At 47.0% G+C, this 19,427-nt stretch overlaps 2 protein-coding genes and 1 pseudogene across 5 annotated transcripts; 1 reads left to right on the top strand and 2 right to left on the bottom strand.

Moving 5' to 3' along the window:
* Window positions 1–1,892: 1,892 nt before the first annotated feature.
* LOC125538484 lies at window positions 1,893–6,351 on the top strand (annotated as a pseudogene).
* Window positions 6,352–8,850: 2,499 nt separating this feature from the next.
* LOC125540418 lies at window positions 8,851–13,073 on the bottom strand. Its single transcript, XM_048704035.1, has 2 exons — window positions 12,791–13,073; window positions 8,851–11,766 (listed from the first exon to the last, which is right to left on the bottom strand). The coding sequence occupies exon 2, from the start codon at window positions 11,555–11,557 to the stop codon at window positions 9,116–9,118; it is 2,442 nt and encodes an 813-aa protein (XP_048559992.1). The 5' UTR covers window positions 11,558–11,766; window positions 12,791–13,073; the 3' UTR covers window positions 8,851–9,115.
* A 601-nt stretch (window positions 13,074–13,674) lies between these two features.
* LOC125540417 (cysteine protease ATG4B-like) lies at window positions 13,675–18,589 on the bottom strand. Of its 4 annotated transcripts, none has more exons than XM_048704033.1 (9): window positions 18,411–18,580; window positions 17,156–17,612; window positions 16,966–17,051; window positions 16,808–16,858; window positions 16,271–16,656; window positions 15,339–15,477; window positions 14,498–14,553; window positions 14,321–14,391; window positions 13,675–14,231 (listed from the first exon to the last, which is right to left on the bottom strand). In XM_048704033.1, the coding sequence occupies exons 2-9, from the start codon at window positions 17,607–17,609 to the stop codon at window positions 14,014–14,016; spliced, it is 1,461 nt and encodes a 486-aa protein (XP_048559990.1). In that variant the 5' UTR covers window positions 17,610–17,612; window positions 18,411–18,580; the 3' UTR covers window positions 13,675–14,013. The 4 variants fall into 4 exon arrangements, with proteins under 4 accessions (XP_048559990.1, XP_048559988.1, XP_048559989.1 ...); XM_048704031.1 differs by having other exon boundaries at window positions 17,156–17,666; window positions 18,411–18,579; XM_048704032.1 differs by having other exon boundaries at window positions 17,156–17,663; window positions 18,411–18,579.
* Window positions 18,590–19,427: the final 838 nt, after the last annotated feature.

Genomic DNA, 19,427 nt, shown 5'->3' with positions numbered 1-19,427 from the left:
TTGTGTGCTACCAAACGTCACAACGTAACTGGGTGATTATAAAGGTGCTCTATAGGTGTCTCCGAAGGTACATGTTGGGTTGGCGTATTTCGAGATTAGGATTTGTCACTCCGATTGTCGGAGAGGTATATCTGGGCCCTCTCGGTAATGCACATCACTCAAGCCTTGCAAGCATTGTAACTAATGAGTTAGTTGTGGGATGATGTATTACAGAACGAGTAAAGAGACTTGCCGGTAACGAGATTGAACTAGGTATTGAGATACCGACGATCGAATCTCGGGCAAGTAACATACCGATGACAAAGGGAACAACGTATGTTGTTATGCGGTCTGACCGATAAAGATCTTCGTAGAATATGTAGGAGCCAATATGAGCATCCAGGTTCCGCTATTGATTATTGACCGGAGACGTGTCTCGGTCATGTCTGCATAGTTCTCGAACCCGTAGGGTCCGCACGCTTAACGTTACGATGACAGTTTCATTATGAGTTTATATGTTTTGATGTACCTAAGGTTGTTCGGAGTCCCGGATGTGATCACGGACATGACGAGGAGTCTCGAAATGGTCGAGACATGAAGATTGATATATTGAAAGCCTATGTTTGGACATTGGAAGTGTTCTGGGTGAAATCAGGATTTTACCGGGGTACCGGGAGGTTACCGGAACCCCCCGGTAACTTAATGGGCCTAGTGGAGGAAGAGGAGAGGAGGCCAAGGGGCAGCCGCGCGCCCCTCCCCCCCAAGTCCGAATTGGACAAGGAGGGGGGCGGCGCCCCCCCTTTCCTTTCCCCTCTCTCCTCTTTCCCCCCTCTCTCCTAGTCCAACATGGAAAAGGGGGGAGTCCTACTCCCGGTAGGAGTATGACTCCTCCTGGCGCGCCCCAAGCCTGGCCGCACCTCCTCCCCCTCGCTCCTTTATATACGGGGGCAGGGGGCACCCCATAGACACAACAATTGATCATTGATCTCTTAGCCGTGTGCGGTGCCCCCCTCCACCATAGTCCACCTCGATAATACTGTAGCGGTGCTTAGACGAAGCCCTGCGTCGGTAGAACATCAACATCGTCACCACGCCGTCGTGCTGACGAAACTCTGCCTCAACACTCGGCTGGATCGGAGTTCGAGGGACGTCATCGGGCTGAACGTGTGCTGAACTCGGAGGTGTCGTACGTTCGGAACTTGATCGGTCGGATCGTGAAGACGTACGACTACATCAACGGCGTTGTGATAATGCTTCCGCTTTCGGTCTACGAGGTTACGTAGACAACACTCTCCCCTCTCGTTGCTATGCATCACCATGGTCTTGCGTGTGCGTAGGAAATTTTTTGAAATTACTACGTTCCCCAACACTTAAGACCATCAGGGCACCCCTCGTAAGCGGCATTGGCATGCAAGATACGGTATACATGTTCCCCTCTTCCTATCGGTTTTCGTTTTCATTTATGCTTGCATGTCCATTTGCCCATATGCTTGCATGCATTCATTTGTAGGCATTCCAAGCTTTGAAGGCATTCAAGGTCCAACATGACGGCAAACCCTTCCACCTCTCCCATTGTTGGATGGTCATCAAGGGATAGGGGAAGTTCAAGGCGCAATATACCGCCCTCATGGCGCGTGGGGGGAAGGAAGCCGTGGAGGAGTTTGGGGATGGCGAAAAGCCACGACTGCGAGGGAAGACCAACTCCAAGAAGGAGGACAAGCGCGATGAGGCGTCGATTGCTTTGCTTGCAACCGTGGAGGGCATGATGAGTAAGAAGAACACAAAGGAGGAGAAGTCGGCAAGACAACAAAGAGCAAATGAACGCCTTCATGGAGATCCAAAGGAGGAGGCTTGACCTTGAGGTGGAGAAGCAAGCCAAGATGCTTGCGATGGAAGCGGAGAAGTAAGCCAAGATGCTCGAGATCAAGACTGACAATGCCAAGAGCAAGGCAAAAGAAGTGGCGCTCGGTAGCATGATGACGGGGGTTGAGATCATGAAGGTGGACCTGAACACCGTGTCGCCGAGGAAGAGGCCATGGTTAGAGAATATGTAGGCCGACATGTTCAAATTCGACCACGAGTGATCTATGGCGGAGAGTGTCATCTTTTTTTATGCCGGCAAATGTGTTGGCATGACCACGGCCGAGATGGCGTGGTCGAATTTCCGCCCCTTTTTGTGTGCTGGCATTTGCGCCGGCCACTGACAAATGTGCCGGTATGAACTATGTGGTGGCTTTTTTGGAGGCTGGCAATGTATGCCGGCCGCCGGTAAGGCGACGGCATGAACTTTGGGCGATGGCATAGCAACTGGCATGATCTATGGTCGCGGACCTTTTAAAATTTATATGTGGATATGAAATGGGTCACACGCGTTGGCAAGTAACTGATCCAAACGGATAAAAGACGGACAAAGCGCGCGTTCGTTTGAGTCGGCATCGTTGGAGTTGCTTTAATTTCAATGCGGTCATGCCAATATTAATATATTAATACAACGAAGCAATATTAATATTAATGATGGTTTTGCTGCATGATGGACGACAGCCAAATGAGGAAGAGCGAGCGAGCGAAAGCAAGGGCCGTGGTAGCGGCGGCGACGCCGTCTCGCTCGTATGCATTGTTTGTGATGGTCCCCCACGGCGAGGTCGTTCTCTTTCACAGTGCTGCTAGACGGGGACGAGCTCTTCGATGTCATATGGTCGTACCTCATTATATTATAGATATGTAGTACAATCTCCATTCTAAAATATAGTACGCCCGCGCATTTTGAGGTCTAATTTTGACCATAAATTTAACAACAAGACCGACTATAACGGGAGAAAAAAATTATATAATTAAAAACTTCTTTTAAACACGAATTCATTAATATAACTTTCCTGGCACAATTGGTCTCGTTAGTTAAATTTATAGTTAAAGTAGAAGCATGCAAATAGAGGAAACACTATATTCGATGTCACATAGTGATACCTCATCATACCTATAGATATGTAGTACGAATATTGGAGATGTGCTTCCTGGTGGACTAGACGACATGAGTGGCCTGTGCTAGGCATGTCGACTCTGGACTGAGTAGCCCAGAACAATGTATGGTTTGATCTGACGGGATAAAAAGCTTCTCAATGTTAGATAAGCTATAGTACCCTAACTTTTCTTCTTTCAATTCACATGACTTAAATTAATTTGCAAATTGATGATCTACGATGTACATTTATAATAATTACATACAAATAAATTGATGGTGAAATAAAATTTAATTTAAATTATTTATATCTACAGTAATACCAATAGTAAACAACCTAGTAACTATCTACTAACAGTCCCTAACTTTCCTTCTTCGTTTTACATTAGTCTAACACTGTAACACCGTGACATTCGTTCTTAATGTTAGAGGATCCGGTTTACGGTCAGTATCATTTTTACCCTAAAAACGCTCTTTTTGAGAAGATGGAATAGAGTAGTTTTTTCTGTCTTGTATATACTGTGTAAATAGAGTGTCTGGTGCTGATTCGTTCGTTCGTCAGGTAAATGGAGAACGATATATTGTGTAAATAGAGTATTTTTGGTAAATGCTGTGATGATGGATATACTATGTAAACAGAGTATGTTTGTCTTGTAAAATCCGTTCGTTCGTCATCGATTCTTGTACTGTTGATGATGAAATCGCTGCCAAAGATTTTGCCTATGCCTTCAACCATCTACGGCCTCTGCACCTGGATTGTTGGTTCATATTTTTTTAATAAATTTTTTCTTTGCCGTCTAGCACTACTGAAAAAATCGCCTTTACTAATTTTTTTTTTGTCCTTGCCGAGTACGAAAACACGGGATCACGACAAAAGAAATCTAAGCCGAGCACAGGTCTCGGCACACACTAGGACACGACACATGGTTAACTCCGCCGAGCCCTGCCTATAAGACACTCAGCAAACATAAAGGCACTCGGCTTTTGCACAGTAAGCTGAGTGCTCGGTAGAAGGCATCTGGCAAATAGGAGCCATGTGGCATGACCGCTTGCAGTTTCCGCCCCAGCATCTATCGTTGGTTGTTTTGGATGGTTGCTTTGTAATACAAAGTGGAGGAAACTCTTTTCGTCGTATAGCCAAACTCTTCTAGCCTTAGGTTGATCGATGCACTAACCATACGTCATAACGAACCTAACTCTCCAGATTATAAAAGAAAGGAAAGCAAAATGAAAATCTATCCTCAGGTTGATAATTACGTGCTTTAATCAGCATACAATCTAAACGAAACAAGCGGAATAAATATGGAATCTATCGTCGCCGGTGCACAAGCGCAACGGCGGCAAGGACGGGGTCAGCGTGCTCCCCGACCACCTCCTCCTTGACATCCTCGAGCGCCTCGACCTGCGCAAGGCGGTCCGCGCCGGCGCGCTCTCCACACGTTGACGGCACCTCCCCAGCCACCTCTCGCGCGTGCACCTCGACGCCGGTCACTTCTGCGGCGCCACGCCGCTCGAGGTCATGGACGCGTTCACGGGCGCGGTGCGGGCCTTGCTGACCCGGGTTCCTCCCGCCGAGGGCGTGTGTGACAGTGGTACCTCAAGGTCCTCTTCCTCAGCATCTACACGTCTTCCCCTCGTTGAGCTCCATAGGCCGCCTCGTCGAGGACATCGTGGGCTTGGGCAACACCGAATGCCTTGAGTTTTGCATATTCCTGCCGCTCACCGACCCGCTGGGCAGCGACATTGAGATTGGGCAGGAGTTCATGGCCTTCTTTCGCGCCTACCCAGTTGCCTTCTCGTGGCTCACAAGGCTTACGCTCGAATATCATGCTTTTAGACATTCCGACATCACTGACCTCATTAGCACTTGCGGTAGGCTCAGGCACCTCAGCTTGAGATTCTGCAGACTGCTTGATCTGCACTCCACGCTCAAGATCGATGTGCCGTGCTCTGAGCTCCAGGAGCTCGAGTTCGTCGGCCTTTTGTGCACACGGATCGAGCTTGTCTCTGTCCCGAAGCTTAGGCAAGTGGAGTGCAAATGTTGGTACTTGGAGAACCCTCCTGTGTGCTTTGGCCACGTTCCCGAGCTTCGCGTTGTAATTCTCTATTCTAAAGCCAATGCATGGCAAGAGCCATTCACGCTGAGCGAGTGCCTATCAAGCAGTGCCAGGAACCTGTCGACGCTGACTCTCGGTTTTGGGTACCAAATGGTAAACTTAATTTTCGCACACCACTTAAATATATATCTTCTACATCTACATACCATATGTTCTTCTTCTAACAATTTCAGCTGTGCATGTATATTCTTGCTTCCGATTTGGATTCAGCCAGAACCTCCAAAGCAGCTCACTCCTATATTCAGAAACCTGACTTCTGTGTTTCTTTCGAGTATCTTCAGTGAGTGTGATCTGAGCTGGACACTTTTTATCCTTGAAGCTGCACCTGCCCTACATGATATGGCAGTAAGTGTTACTTAACCTTCTTTCTAATTTAGTCCACATCTTAGCATGTACATTACTCATTCTACATTTTGACGGTGATATGTTTTTTGGATATTCAGCATTAAAAATGTACTAAAAAGTTGATCTGATTTCCAACCACTCACCAACTTATCATAAATACTAGATGTAATGCATACAAGCCGCGTTGTAATTTTGCGGTGAGACTGTGTCAATGCAAGGCAAAAAAACCGTACTAGATCGTATGATCGTATCTCATGCTAGAGTTCTCCCAAAATTTGTCCTATGTTTTTTCAAAAAGGAGGAAGTCCCTGGCCTCTGCATCGAGTAATGCACACTGCCCTCTTGATGAAAATTCTTTATTACAAAGTATCTTGGTTAAATTACAATGGATCCCCGGAAGCATATTCATGTGTCGCTATTTGCCTAGGATTTAGTTCATGCAAATTCCTGGAAAACTTTATCGGGGCATAAATTTACATTCAATTGTTCTCACCTTGTCCTTCATGGGCTGGTGGCAAATTTAATTAACATGTGTTATTTACTTTCTATATCATTGCTTGAAGTTATCTCGACATTCATGCATCAAGACGCCCAAGTACAGTGCCGAGAAGACCAACGTGGTGTGGGAGCCATCCAAGTATTTGAAGCACCTGAACTTGAAGGGGCTGCATATCTTGGGGTGTGAGAATGAAGACAAGGTGACAAACTATATAAGGCTTGTCATGGAACGAGCTGTGGGGCTTTGGCTAATTCAGTTGTATGGTGAAAACCCATGCACATACTGCGATGCCACCAACCTTGAAAGATCCAAGGCGGAAAAAGCTAGCAGGCATCGGATTAAGGAGCAACTCACACATGGATCATCTTCATCCATGGAGATAATTATCTGTTGACGGATATGGTCAAGGAATGCTAGTAGTCTCATAATGTTGGCAGGCTTGCAGCAGCTAGAGCAATGACTCTGTGAGGCGCGATGTAGCTAAATTATGTGTGTACTGCAATCTGGCTGCATGTTTTTTTTCAGTTTACCAAGTAATTGTGTACCTACTATATGCTGATTTTTTACCTGCCCTTTTTGTGAACTTTGCTTCCGGAAGTTGTCTAGTCGATACAAACATCAGACTGAAGCAATGGAAGCAGAGGTTGACTGTGGAGAAAATATTTGTGCACCTTTTTGTTTGGACTCTTGAGGCGTTCTCTGTTTGGATGTGACTGATTGCAAACTAAATACTGTAACTAATTGAGTTCTGCTCTTTTCACTTTGCTCACGAAAAATGGCCGGCAGTAGAACGGGATGGCATGCCTTTGGCATGCCAGTAATCTACGAAAAATGGCCGGTACCCCACACAAGTTTTTTTTTTTTTGCACTATAGACTTGCAATGTTTCAGCAAATGTGAATGTCTTCTTCAGGGTCATGTTTCAGTCTTCTTCCATTTTCCAAAGAATTCAAACATGGCACACCTGCACACGGGTTCAAAATAGCCAGCCTGGTTTGAACTAGATGTATTGTGCTCCAGTTTCGCATCATTCAGAATAATATGACCCAAGAGAAGACCATCATGAAGTCTTTTTTCTACATATCTGCGGTTCAAATATCAGTACCCTTTTTTTTTAGAAAAGGAGGGTGACCCCCGGCCTCTGCATCTGGTAGATGCATGCAGCCATTTTATTGATTATTCTCGAGGACCTTACAAAGTATTACAACAATATGCCTGAATCCGCCGTCTTGGCAACATTTGCCGCTACTCCTATCCAAATGATGAAGGCGTGCTAGCTGGGCCACTACCCAGACCACTCATCTAAGCCTAACATCAAAGTAATGAAGGGGTGCTAGCTGAGCCACTACTCAGACCACTCACCTAAGCCTAACATCAAAAGCCGGAAGCCCCAGCCGAGCCATATACCGGGTCTGGGGTACAAACCGGTCTGATGCACTCGTGTGTCGTCGCTGCCATCTTCCACATGTCTGTCTTCAGAGCAAATATTGAGGCTTCTACCTTATCTGGCCACTCAGCCATCAACGTCACCATGACACCAGACATCTTCGTCCTCCTGCGCGAGTCCATCGCCACACATCGGACACCGAATCTCCACTGCCCCACGCCGCCGAGATACGTCGCCATCAATGAGTAGGATGAAGCACCGCTTCGCCGAGTCCGGCAGGGCTGCTGAAGACCAAGCACCGTGGAAGAAGGACTCAGAGGCTGAGCACATAGGCGGCAGAGCGCCAACGCACCGCGACCAGACGAACTCCGACCACACCACCAACCGCCGCCAAGCAACCAAAGCATCACATCCACCCCAAGCTCACCACGGACAACACCCCCAAGAGGGTGACGATGCCCGAAGCGCCGCTGTCGCTCGATCCGGCAAGGATTTGGGCTTTCGCCCGGCATACGAGCTGGGTGGAAGGAAGAGGGGAAGGAGGCAACCTGGACGGCGCCTACAAGAAGGGTACGGCGCCCTCGAGCTTCGCCGCCGTCGTGGCCAGCACTGCTGGCCTCAGATTTCTCCGGAGCCACCTCCCACCTCCAGCCGCCAAACAGGTACAACTCCGGCGACAAAGGCCGCCCAAAGCAGGACCATCGAAGGCAGCCCTGGTTGAAGTAGACGGAGGCCTTCAGATCCGGATCGGGCGCCGCCGAGACGCCCGCACCATAGCCGCCACCTGCCGCCGCCTCGCCGCCCCCGCGGCCGAGGAAGAACGGCCAGCACCAACGAGCACCGGTCACCGCAGACCAGGCGTCGATCCACCAGCCGAGGCCGCTGCCACGGATCCAAAGCCCCTCGAGGAAGAACGGGGCGGCCAGATCCTCGCCGCCACCTTCACCGGCGGCCGAGCGGCGAGCCGGCGGCCACCTCCGGTGGCGACGAGGGAGAGGAGAGGTAGGGGAGAGGGCCGGCGGCGGGCTAGGGTTACGCCGCCCGAGTCGCCCCTGCGGGAGCGACGCGGGTTCCGCCCAAATATCAGTACCTGTCAAGTCAGAGTATAAGAACATGATCTGCATAGTGTATCACAAAAGACATGAAGTGAATCGAATAATTATTCAGTAGGTGAGCAAGGTACCTACTTCCTCCGTTCGAAATTACTTGTCGCAGAAATGGATGTATCTAGACGTATTTTAATTCTAGATACATGCATTTTCGAGACAAATAATTCCGAACGGAGAGAGTAGTTCTGTAGCACATGAGTTTTGAGAAACTACCTACGGAAGACTAGACGAGGTAACCAAACATAAATATAGAAATCTTTAAAGCATGGGAATCAGTAATTTGCTATCACCTTCAGAATCACCAAACAGATCCTCCGTCTCTAACAGAACAGACCTTCTAAGATGGTGAAAAATCAAACATGGAAATATCAACGCAAGAACTATATTCTTTAAACATGTAACGAGAACAGCCGTAGTAACAAAACTCTGTTTTGTTGCCTCACATGATGGCGAAGATCCAGTCTATTAGCTGAAGAGTGGAAGAATGAACAGCAAAGGAAAACAGGACCAGCCATTGTAACACAGAAAACAGCATGAAGAAACAACAATGAAGCCCTAAAGGAGTACAATACACACACACTCTGATTGCAGTTGATACATTGGATACCCTTACATAACGATTTCAGACAAGAAACAGAGTCATAAAGCAACAATGAGAACTGAGCTGAAGAGGAAGAAAACAGAACAAAAAGGAGAAATACAGGAAGCACGCACAGTGTCAATACTACACACGATCTTCTGGGGTTGGCATCTGGTCGGGGGTTGGCATCTGGTCTGGGGTTGGTATCTGTTCTGGTATTGGGAACATGTGGTCACGATTGAGGATGCCTGCGTGATTGAGGAGAGCCCAGACATGAGTAAGGAATTCCCCTCCTTGCGCAAGGCGTTCCATGTGCTCCGCGGCTTTGTCAGATGGCGCGATGTAGATGATGGTCTCAGCCCAGAATTCTGCCATCACCTTCCAGCGGAGGTCAACATCTTTCGCCTCCAGATCCCTCCCTAGCTTCAATCCTCTGATGAGGATGCTATCTTCATTGTTGTTGGTGGTTGAGTCTTGGGCGTTGGTAGTGTGGTCGTTATTGTCTCTGTCGTCATAGTAGTGGATGATATTACTTGTATCGCTGCCGCCGCTGGACTCATGGACGATGTTATATGTGTTGCTGCTAACTGGAGGAATGTGGATTATGGTAGCATGGTTGTCAGGGCCGTCGAAATCATTGACAACAGTTTGATCCTGGTTTCTCCTGCTGCTTTCAGAATCCTGGATGATCCTCAGCAATCTATCCTTAGTCGGTTTGTCACCACCCAGTGCATTCTGTACTTCCTTCACAACGTTATGGACGATGAATAGTGTGTCTGTAGAGTTCTCGGCAAGCAGTTCTGGAATGAAGTACATTAAATAGGCACAATATTTGGATAAAGTGGTGGCCACTTGCTGTGCATCACTCTGATGGAGCCCCTCCTCTGCCCCATTGAAAATCGCAATATTGCAGTACTCAGTTGCGATGTGCCAAATAAGCATCACTTTTATCTGGCTATCCTTTTCCAGTGTAGAGGAGAAATCTCCAAGTACACCATTACGCTGCAGTGACGCTATTCCATTAGCAAGGGAACCACCATCTGTGCCATATATCCGCAAGCAAGAAACTATATAGGTCTTGACCAAATCAGGAACCGCCACGAAGTTCTTCACTGGAAATATCATTAAACAAATGAGGTTGTATGCTTGATGTAGAGCACTGCTCACAAGGTCTCCTCTCATGTGGCCCACATAGAGCCGATGGACAAACAAGTTGTGTCCAATTACAGATGATTGGCCCATCTTATTTTGCCAATATCCAAACAAATTAATCCTCCTGCTCAGAATATTCACAAACTTGAACCTTCTAAGAAACAGAATGATGGACGGAATGGGTTTGCCTTGATCTCCTCTAGTATAGCTGCAAGCGAGTGAAACAGTGGCCCAATCCGATGTCAGATAGAGAATAGCCTCCAAAAGTTCAAATACAAGGAGAGCTCCCACTATCAGGACTGTAACTGTAACGTCAACCCTTCTTGTGCCAACCTCAATTATAGGGTCAGGTGTTTTGACAGTGGGGGGATATGCAATCAAAACTACTCCACAGACAGATGCGCAAATCAATTTGAAGATAACCAGCATAAGGAAAATGCTCTCTAAGAGAAAGAGTGTTGCATACTTTGTGAACAATGAGTCATAGAGGAAGCCCAATTCTACCTCGATGACATGAAATGCTCCTGAGTAATGGTTGACTTGATCCTCTTCCGGCAACAAACCATCAAGTGCAAACAGGAGCGTCTTGGGTAGTCCGGCTTCAGCACAATCCAATCCAAAGTAGCGGCGTCGCAGCAGGTGAGACAGAGCAAACGAGAGGCATACATCTCTCAGCTGCTTTTCTAGCAGACTGTCCCCATCAAATGGCATGCCCCAGATCGCCTCAATGGTGATGGCACGATGGTCATCACATGGGTTGTCTTCCATAAAAGGATGCTGGACAAGGTATTTGCAGCCGCTCATTGTGAAAGTCTCCTCCTGAGCAGCTCTAGATCTTGTGTTGGCCTGAACCTGAGCCCTCATGTAGTCGGCTACTAATTTGCTGGGAGTAGAATTTGTGACCATCCAACCAGCAACTACTCTATACAGATTGGCCCAAAACGCCATGCACGTTAGCAAAGAAAGAGTAAAAACGATTGGATGCGTAGAAACCATTCGCTCAGCAAAAGGATGTCCAGCATTAAACAGCTTGAATATAACGGATAGATACACCATATACTGCAGGAGCTCAAAGAGGTACCGCTTCCACCGCCTGTTGTCTTCGATACTGTAAGCCATTAAGGCGTTGGCGCACCCGGCTGCCCAAAAGAGGATCACAGCCCAAACAGGATACAGCATGTTCTTCACGGGCGAGGTCACCATCTGACCAAGGGTGTAGGTGATGAGAGGGAAGGAGGCCGTGTAAGCTACCCAGAGAGTACCTTGGACGAACCGCCGGCGCCAAGGACCGAGCATGAGTTGCAGGAACAGCATCGCGGCTGCCGCAACCACGAAAGCTTCGCTCCGGATGACTATCTGCCGGGGATTCTCGAGGTAGGGGGACAAGGCCTCCAGCGCCTTCGTCATGTTCATCGCAACTTGGTGACCATCCATGGTGACGACTCCCTAGCTCACTTTTTTCTCGTGGATCTTCGTTAGTTTCAGAGCTCGCATAAGCTTCGGCCTTGGTGTGATTATTATCACCTTGTTGTCTTTAAAGGAGGCATACAAGATACAGGTATTCTTTCTTCCTCTGATTTGTTGCCACTTATTATATGTACCACTTGAGCATCCATCTCGCGTGGCCACATGCCTCCGTGCTGCTGCAGAAACAAACAAATGGACTTCACAAGTCTAGCCTCTATCGGTCAAGAAATACTAATTCAAGCCGTCCAAGAATGGCGTTTTCGCTCTTGGCCTCCAGGAAGCCGATTATTTGAAAAATTCAAATTTCAAAAATTTCGGTTTCAGAAAAATCTGGAAAAAAAAATTGTACAAGTAAACAAGGATGTGAGGTGCATGTGTGTAAAATTTCAGGATGAAATACGTTGAAATGCGACCTGTACAAAAAAGATGAATTCATGGTATGGGAGAATGAATAATTGAATAGTATCATGTTTTAAAAAGCCCCAGATTTGTCTTTTTTACACAGCCCTCATTTCAACATATTTCGTCCTGAAAAATTACACACTTGTGCACTATGCATTCATCTACTCTGTATTTTTTTCAGAATTTTTGAAATGTAAAAATGTGAATTTTGAATTTTGCATTTGGAGGCATCCATGGAGCTCGGCCTCCAAAAGCAATTTCCGCCGTCCAAGCAGCTATATGTGTATATATCATCGTTAATTACTGTCCTGATAATAAAGTCTCAACTGGAACATGCATGATGGAGTACAGCTAATCAGACTAATTCTATAGGGTTAGTGGTTGAGAGATTGTGGCCCCCCACGTGATTTCAAAACTAGAGTAGGCTAAATGATTTAAGATAGTGATGACCCCTCGATCAGTGAGCTAAAATTAGAGTAAGCCAAATGAATAAAGACACGTAGTGATTACCCTCGATCCATGTAGAAAAATAAGCTAGCATTGTACTACTAGATGGTATCATGTGCGCAGCGCGTATGGCAAGTTGATGTTGTACTTATCGTGTACCCTCCTTTTCAGAAAAAAACTTTTGAGCTTTATTAAGTTTGATCAAATTTATAGGAAAAATATCAATATCTACTGTATACCAAATAAACATATGAAGGTTCCGCAACTGAGTTTTCACTGGAAATTAGCCCATAGCCAGATTGTTCAGCAATGCAAACAGGAGAGAGAGAGAGAGAGAGAGGCGGCACTGACAGAGGATGGCTGACTCTCGAACACCTCCGCATTCAGGCTGCTTCCAGAGGAGCCAGAGAAGCAGGAAGGTGTGGAGCAGAGGCGCCCTGGGGAGTTGTAGGGAGCGCGGCACAGTGGAGATCCGCCGGCTCAAGATATGAGTGTACATATTTCATTGATGAAGGAAACGCCGCCGGAGAGGGACGTCCTCCGCCTTGCCGCGACGCCAGCGCCATGAGGCCCCGGCGGCTAGGTTTTCCTCTCGGGGTCGACTGAGCTGGCTGAAATGTGTGGCGGGCTACTGGAGAACAGGCCTCCAGCCTAACTGAGCTTAGTTCTATTACTTCCCTCAGTATTGAGCCTCTAAGTTAAGCGGGCCTCTTGACAAATTAATCCAGATTGGGCCTGGTCCTTCTCTCACACACAAAAAAAGTGCCTGTGAACCCCTAAAAAAAAGGCACTGTGATAATTCTAAAGAAAGAGTGCCAGTGATTTGCAATTTATACTTTCTTGCGCATATGATTATTATTTCTTTATTTCTTCTTTGCAAGGGATATGTTTATTCTTTCTGGATATGATTATAAATAAGGACTGTTTTAAGGAAAAATGTAAAATAAGCACTATTTTCAGGGAAAGTGAAAGATAGTTTGTTGCAAAATAAGGGCTGTTTCTAGGGAAAATGTAAATTATTTGTTGTCTAGTGTTCCATGGCACATTTTGCATGGCACTGGAGAAAAATCTTATCTTTGGCTTTGTGCGTACACACCATGTCCCCCGTTGTTGCCCCCATTTTGAACCACCTTGTGACACATAGCGTGCCCCTTCAAAAAAACAGCTCCAGCTTTCGAAAAAAAAAAACAGCTCCGAAACAAAGACCCTGACGCCGAAACCGAATCACAAACATGGCAACAAAGGAAACATTTATAACCAATCTGCCAATTTGCCTAGCGTAAACCAATCAATAGGTACATTTTGCAGTCACCCACAACAGCACGTATGGTATGGTACAGGGGAATTTCCCATCGAACCAACTTGTGCCGATCCGATGATCAGCGTAACGGCTCCTACCTTTTCCGGCCTCTCAGCTATGCGCAACAAGCAGCATACCAGCTTGTTCCGTAGAACTGGAAACCCTGGATTTCACACGAGGTTTTTGAAGTCTTTACTTCACACAGGGGGGCATTAACCCAATGAGCGGTCATGTGAAGGTTTAACCCAACACTGAAGTTAAACCTCCCTTTCATTCAGAGAATCTGCCACTCGTCTTCTCCTGTTTCGCCAGAGCCATCGAGGTCCTCCGCGTCGATGTTGTCGGAGACGCCGTAGCCTGAACAGCCGGACCCGTCATCCTGGTTGTACATCTGTTTCGACGGCTGAACTGACTGCACGACAGTGAAGAGCGGTGCTCCGTTCGCCTGCTCTGCCAACTCTGAGGCCCGAGAACAGAAATCATCAAAGTCATCTGCATACAAGAAGTTGGAAAGAAATAAAAAGGTTACGAGGCTAAAATTTGAATGACCCGACTCCTGAATCTGAGGGACGGAAGTTCACCTTTGTCACGGCAGTAAAAACCAATAGCCAGGGATGGATCTATCAGGTCTAGAGGCATATCTCGGACGGTGCTGTCCAAGAGTTGATACACGAATTAGGGTTTGGCCATTTGAGAATGGAAGGGAAACTGAACAGTGGAACCGTCTTAATCGTCTGTAACTAGAATGGTGCACATACCTGCAGTGGTATGAGGAAGTGTCCGCCTCCAAGTTATCAGATGCTATGTTAACTGCCTGGCATTAAAGAGGAGCCCAGTATTAGCACCATAGCTCAAAAAGTCAAATGCCCCAAAGCACAGATGCTATGCATAACAACTTGATATGATTGTTGATAGAAAATTGCATTCCAACCGAACAAGAGACGGCAGAAATAGATACCCACAAGAACTATAGATCGGGCTAAAATCAACAGAGTGGAACAAAATAAATATATGCTTAAGATTTTAAAAAAATAAGCATTCTACATGTGTGCAGCATAGTGAAATGAACCCTCAGACAGCCTATCGTGCTCTTTTCTTTCCCTGAATACCTGTTCTATCGTTTTCCCCGAGAGGAAGTCAGCTTTTCATGCACTGAGAAAAATAATTGTTTGCGACTCCAGAATTCTTGTGAGTTGTGACACATGTTGACATGTAACACACGCGATTCTGAACTACAGAGTGGACTAGCCAAGCCAATAAAAGCAACAAATGCCTTTCTCAGCAGGGCATGCAAATAACAGGATCCCAAAATGCGATAGTTGGTTGCTAGTAGTGATGACAGCATGCATAATAGACACTACTACTAACTCATTGAATGGGAGGATGGAGCTGAGAGCTTCGTTCAAAGGAACTGATTAGTTCAGTGGTGTTAAATTAAACTCTAATTATAGATACAACGAATAGATATCATGTTTGCATTCCATACAGCTTATAGATCAGATTGCGATATTCACCAAAGGTACAAAAACTACAAGCCTGCAACATTTGTGAAAATGATGTCTGTATGTGCTAAATAACTGAAAAGCCTGTAGTTTTTACCAGCTGAACCTCATGGGGATCTAGGTAGAGTGCCCTGTCATCCTGCACCCCAGCAATGTAAGTTGATGCTCCAGGTTTTCCACCTAAAATGCCCAAGCTTTGAGGAAATGTGAATGTCTCCTTTAGTAGTGGGATGTACCTGATAGTATGTCCCATGGCAGGAAAAGGTTAAAATTAGAATAATTTCGTACCAAAGCCACCAATAAAAACATTTAGTATTCACAGGGGCACCCCTACTCATAACCTAGTCTAATTGATAGCTTTCACAGGTCAAAAGATTAATTTGCCTCTATCTGATGAAGATCAGGAAAACTAGCCACCAAAACAGAGTATAAGGGATATTTTAAAAGTAACAGAAATGTAGTCAAGTAATTGGTAGGTCAGCAAGGCACTTCACCATTTGTATTCGTAATTTTACTGAGGATGAACTAGCCACCAAAACAGAGTATAAGGAGTATTTTAAAAATAACAGAAATGTAGTCAAGTAATTGGTAGGTCATCAAGGCACTTCACCATTTGTATTCCTAGTTTTACTGAGGATGGCTATCAGATAGTATGTGACACCATGGCAGGAAAAGGTTAAAAATAAGAACAATTTCCTACCAAGCCATCAACAAAAACATTTAATATTCAGAGGCGACCCCCATGCATAACCTAGTGTCCTAGTCTAATTGATAGCTGTGAAGGGTTGAAAGATCAATATGCATCTATATGATTAAGACCAGCATCAGGAAAACTAGCCACCAAATCAGATTATAAGAAGTGTGTGGTGTATGTATTTTAAATAACAGAAATATAATCACGTAACTGATAAGTCAGCAAGGCACTTCTCCATTTATATTCCTAGTTTTACTCAGGATGACTATCATCAGATTGCCAAAAATAGATACAGGAACCGCCAAGCACAAAAAAAGTAGTGACTCGCTGATTACCTTGGATTAATTTTGTCAAGACCAAGAACCAGAGGAACCAACAAAAGAATAGGCGACCATGCTGATTGATCCTTGTTGAAATCATAGCAAAGCTGAGCAGCAACATCAATGCAAACAACTGGAGCTCCACCTCTTTCACCATCTTCATCACCCGAGACCACATAGAGCGCCATAGGAAAACTTTCATTCCTATTTATAACTTCAGGTTGCTCTCTGTTTGTGCGGATAAGGGTTTGCCATGCCCGACACATAGCATATGGACCCACCCATGATCCAGCAGCCAGACCGTAACTCTTTCCAGCTTGAAGTAAATTGTGAATGGAGAAAGCACAGGCTTCAGAATCACCGAACAGGTGTAAGATCCTTATATATTCTGGGTTAGATGGCTGCATATGAACATTGACCACTATAAGAAACCCTACATTAAGAATTAAAAGACCACCATCACCTACTGTAACTGAATAGAAACACTTCAATTCTGCCTTTCGCATAGTGAGCAGCTCTATGAGATCAGAGTAGGGAAGTCCTGTATCTTACATTCTGTGCTGGCTTTCTCCAAGACCTTCCAAGATGATGAAAAATCAGTGCCTGCAAAAAAAAGAAATGTGTCCAAAGCCCAATTTAGTAACAGCGCTACAGCAGCAGTGGTCAGTTAAGGAAGGGTTTCAAAACAAACAAATCAAGCGCAGACTCACCTGTGCAACCAGCATCTGACTGCTTCTAACCATGCAACCCCAGTTGACATCACTTGTGAGCTTGGAATCAGATATGGCATCAAAACCTGTGACCAAAAAAATGATCATGTCAACAGCTCGCGGCCAACTCTGCCACATTGATAGTTTTAGTATACACATTGTTCTGCAAACAAGAACAGGCCAAACTAACCTTTCCTGTAGGTGATCCATATCCTTGACGAGAAGTCTTCCAAGAACGCAGCATGCCCGCCCTCAGAATCCGAGTCACTCGACGACTCCTCGGACGACAGCTTGTAGCATTTTCCAAGGAACTGGACGTCGGCGGCGGTCAGAGCCTTGCCGCATCCCAGGAAACGCCACATGGAGCCGCCACCCACAAACCGCCTCAGAACCCTCGACCAAGCATAGGACCCGGAGGCGTGCCCCCCTGACCTGCCTGACTGATCCTGGTCTGGCTCGAAGATGGTGAGAACGCTCGAGAGGATCGAGGCCTTGCACTGCTTCGGGCCGCCGTCCTTCCTCTGCTCCTCTGGGGCGGAAGAAGTAGACGAAGAAGAAGAGGCTACGGCGGCGTCTCCCACGCACGACGATGATGGCGTAGGATTGGATGGTGGTGCTGCACCCCTCTCAGGCAAGCTCGTCATTACCTAGCGCGGCATGTGTGCGTCAATCAGGGCATCAGGCACCCACAAAATGTCCTACTAGTACAATCAGACAAGCGGGCATCAGAAGTCAGAATTGCAGCCTCCCTCATTCGAACTTAGAAGAACATGGTCAGAAGTCAGAACTAGTATAAAATAAACACAGGACAGAGGTTAACTAACATCAGCACACAGAGAAGCTCGGTACATGACCTACCTAGTACCTATACGCCATCCACAGAAGACTTAGCTCAGCCTGCAAATGTAAATGGGGACAGACAGGGCAACGCAAGGCAGTAGGACAAACAGGTTACAAGCAATCGCAATAGACATGTGTGCGTGCATCGATCTGCTACCCGCAGTTTCCTACCAATTCAATCATGCAATCCAGGCATCAGAAATGAGAACCGCAGCCCCATTCTAACTCCAGAACATGGTGAGAAGTCAGAACTAGTAAGTATGAAATGAACACAGGGCCAGAGGTTAACAGCAACACGCACCACACCGGGAAGCTGATGCTCGGAGACATGACCTACCTAGTACATATACGCCATCAACAACCTAGCTTAGCCTGTAATTGCAATTGGGGGCAGGGCAACGCAGGCAGTAGGACGAACAGGTTACCGGCACCCGCAATTGACTAGATCATCGCTCAGTAGCAGCAGACAGCACGAAACGGAATCGAGCCAATCCTACGAGCCCCGCGCGGAAGGGGAGCCCAGCTGGGGCATAGCATGGCGCGGCGGGCAGCAGCAGGAGAGCAGGGACTGGGGAGAGGGGAGAAGGGGGGAAGGGTCAGCTTACCCGCCTGCGATCCGAGGCGTGGGGGAGGGCGGTCGCGGGGGGGAGCGGCCGGCGGCGAGGGATCCGGGCGGCGGAGGGCGCGAGTCGGAGGGGGGGGAGGTGGCGTGGCGGGGCGGAGGAGGAGGCGGGGTGGGGAAGGAAGATGGGGACGGCGAGTCCTTCCTTGGCTAGCTGCCTAGCTACTGCGGGAGGAGAGGGGAGGGGGGGGGTAGGTAGGCGGGCCTGGACGGGCCCAGCGGTCAGCGGCAGGGGGCGCGGACCCGAATCCAAAACGTGCTGGCGTTTGGGTCCGGGCGGTGCCGTGCGTGCGGACGGATGCTTTCCCCTAAGGTTTTCGTCCCTCTATTTAAAAAAAATTTGTGGGGGAGAATCTGCAGCTGCACTGCACGGCACGGATTCCTCCCCGTTCCGTCCCGTTTCCTCAACAGCGACGAGAGGAGGAGACGATCAATGGGGAGGTGTGGTGTTGTGACACCATGGTTTTGAATTTCAGTCTCTGAAGTACTGTATATCCATTCGGTCGCCCAGGGGCGGAGCCGGAGCTAATGTCACGTTGATGTATCGACCACTTTAACATGGCGTAACCAATCTGTGATTAGATGGTTAGAGCGACTGCGGGTATCCCGGCTCATATAGGGATGAGTGTATATGCGTGTATATGCGCGGTTGCGTCTAGAAAACATGGTGTAATTTGATTCTAAAAAAAACATGGCGTAATTTTCTCGAGCAACGGTGTACTAAATAAAGCGTGTTTAGAGTCGGGCTCAGTTCTGCTCAGATATATCTTATGCAATCAAAACCGGCATTCTCCTGTCTTCGGAACTTTGGGACTACAAGACTCGGTTGTTGTTGTTGTTGCTTGTTGGTATATATGATGGCAACGAAAATAGTTGAAGAAAGGAGAATCGGTCGCAGGACCGCCCTGCCTTTGCAATTCAAGCCTTAACGTCCCACTATGGGGCTGCTGCTCCTCACAGTTTAAACCTTATGAAATATCATGGACAAAGCCAAGAGTCG

Source organism: Triticum urartu, chromosome 2 (assembly GCF_003073215.2).
Source record: "Triticum urartu cultivar G1812 chromosome 2, Tu2.1, whole genome shotgun sequence".
NCBI classification, from domain to species: Eukaryota; Viridiplantae; Streptophyta; class Magnoliopsida; order Poales; family Poaceae; genus Triticum; species Triticum urartu.
The sequence above is the reverse complement of the archived record's forward strand: the minus strand, read 5'-3'. Positions and strand labels throughout refer to the sequence as shown.

Bases quoted from the DNA above. Each gene is read 5' to 3' on its own strand.
- LOC125540417 (XM_048704033.1), bottom strand. From the start codon at position 17,609: ATGACGAGCTTGCCTGAGAGGGGTGCAGCACCACCATCCAATCCTACG. The intron at 17,052-17,155 runs GTTAGTTTGGCC...TTTTGGTCACAG, and splicing joins ATGGATCACCTACAGGAAAG to GTTTTGATGCCATATCTGAT. The intron at 14,392-14,497 runs GTATGTGCACCA...ACTCTTGGACAG, and splicing joins ACTTCCTCATACCACTGCAG to CACCGTCCGAGATATGCCTC.
- LOC125540418 (XM_048704035.1), bottom strand. From the start codon at position 11,557: ATGGATGGTCACCAAGTTGCGATGAACATGACGAAGGCGCTGGAGGCC.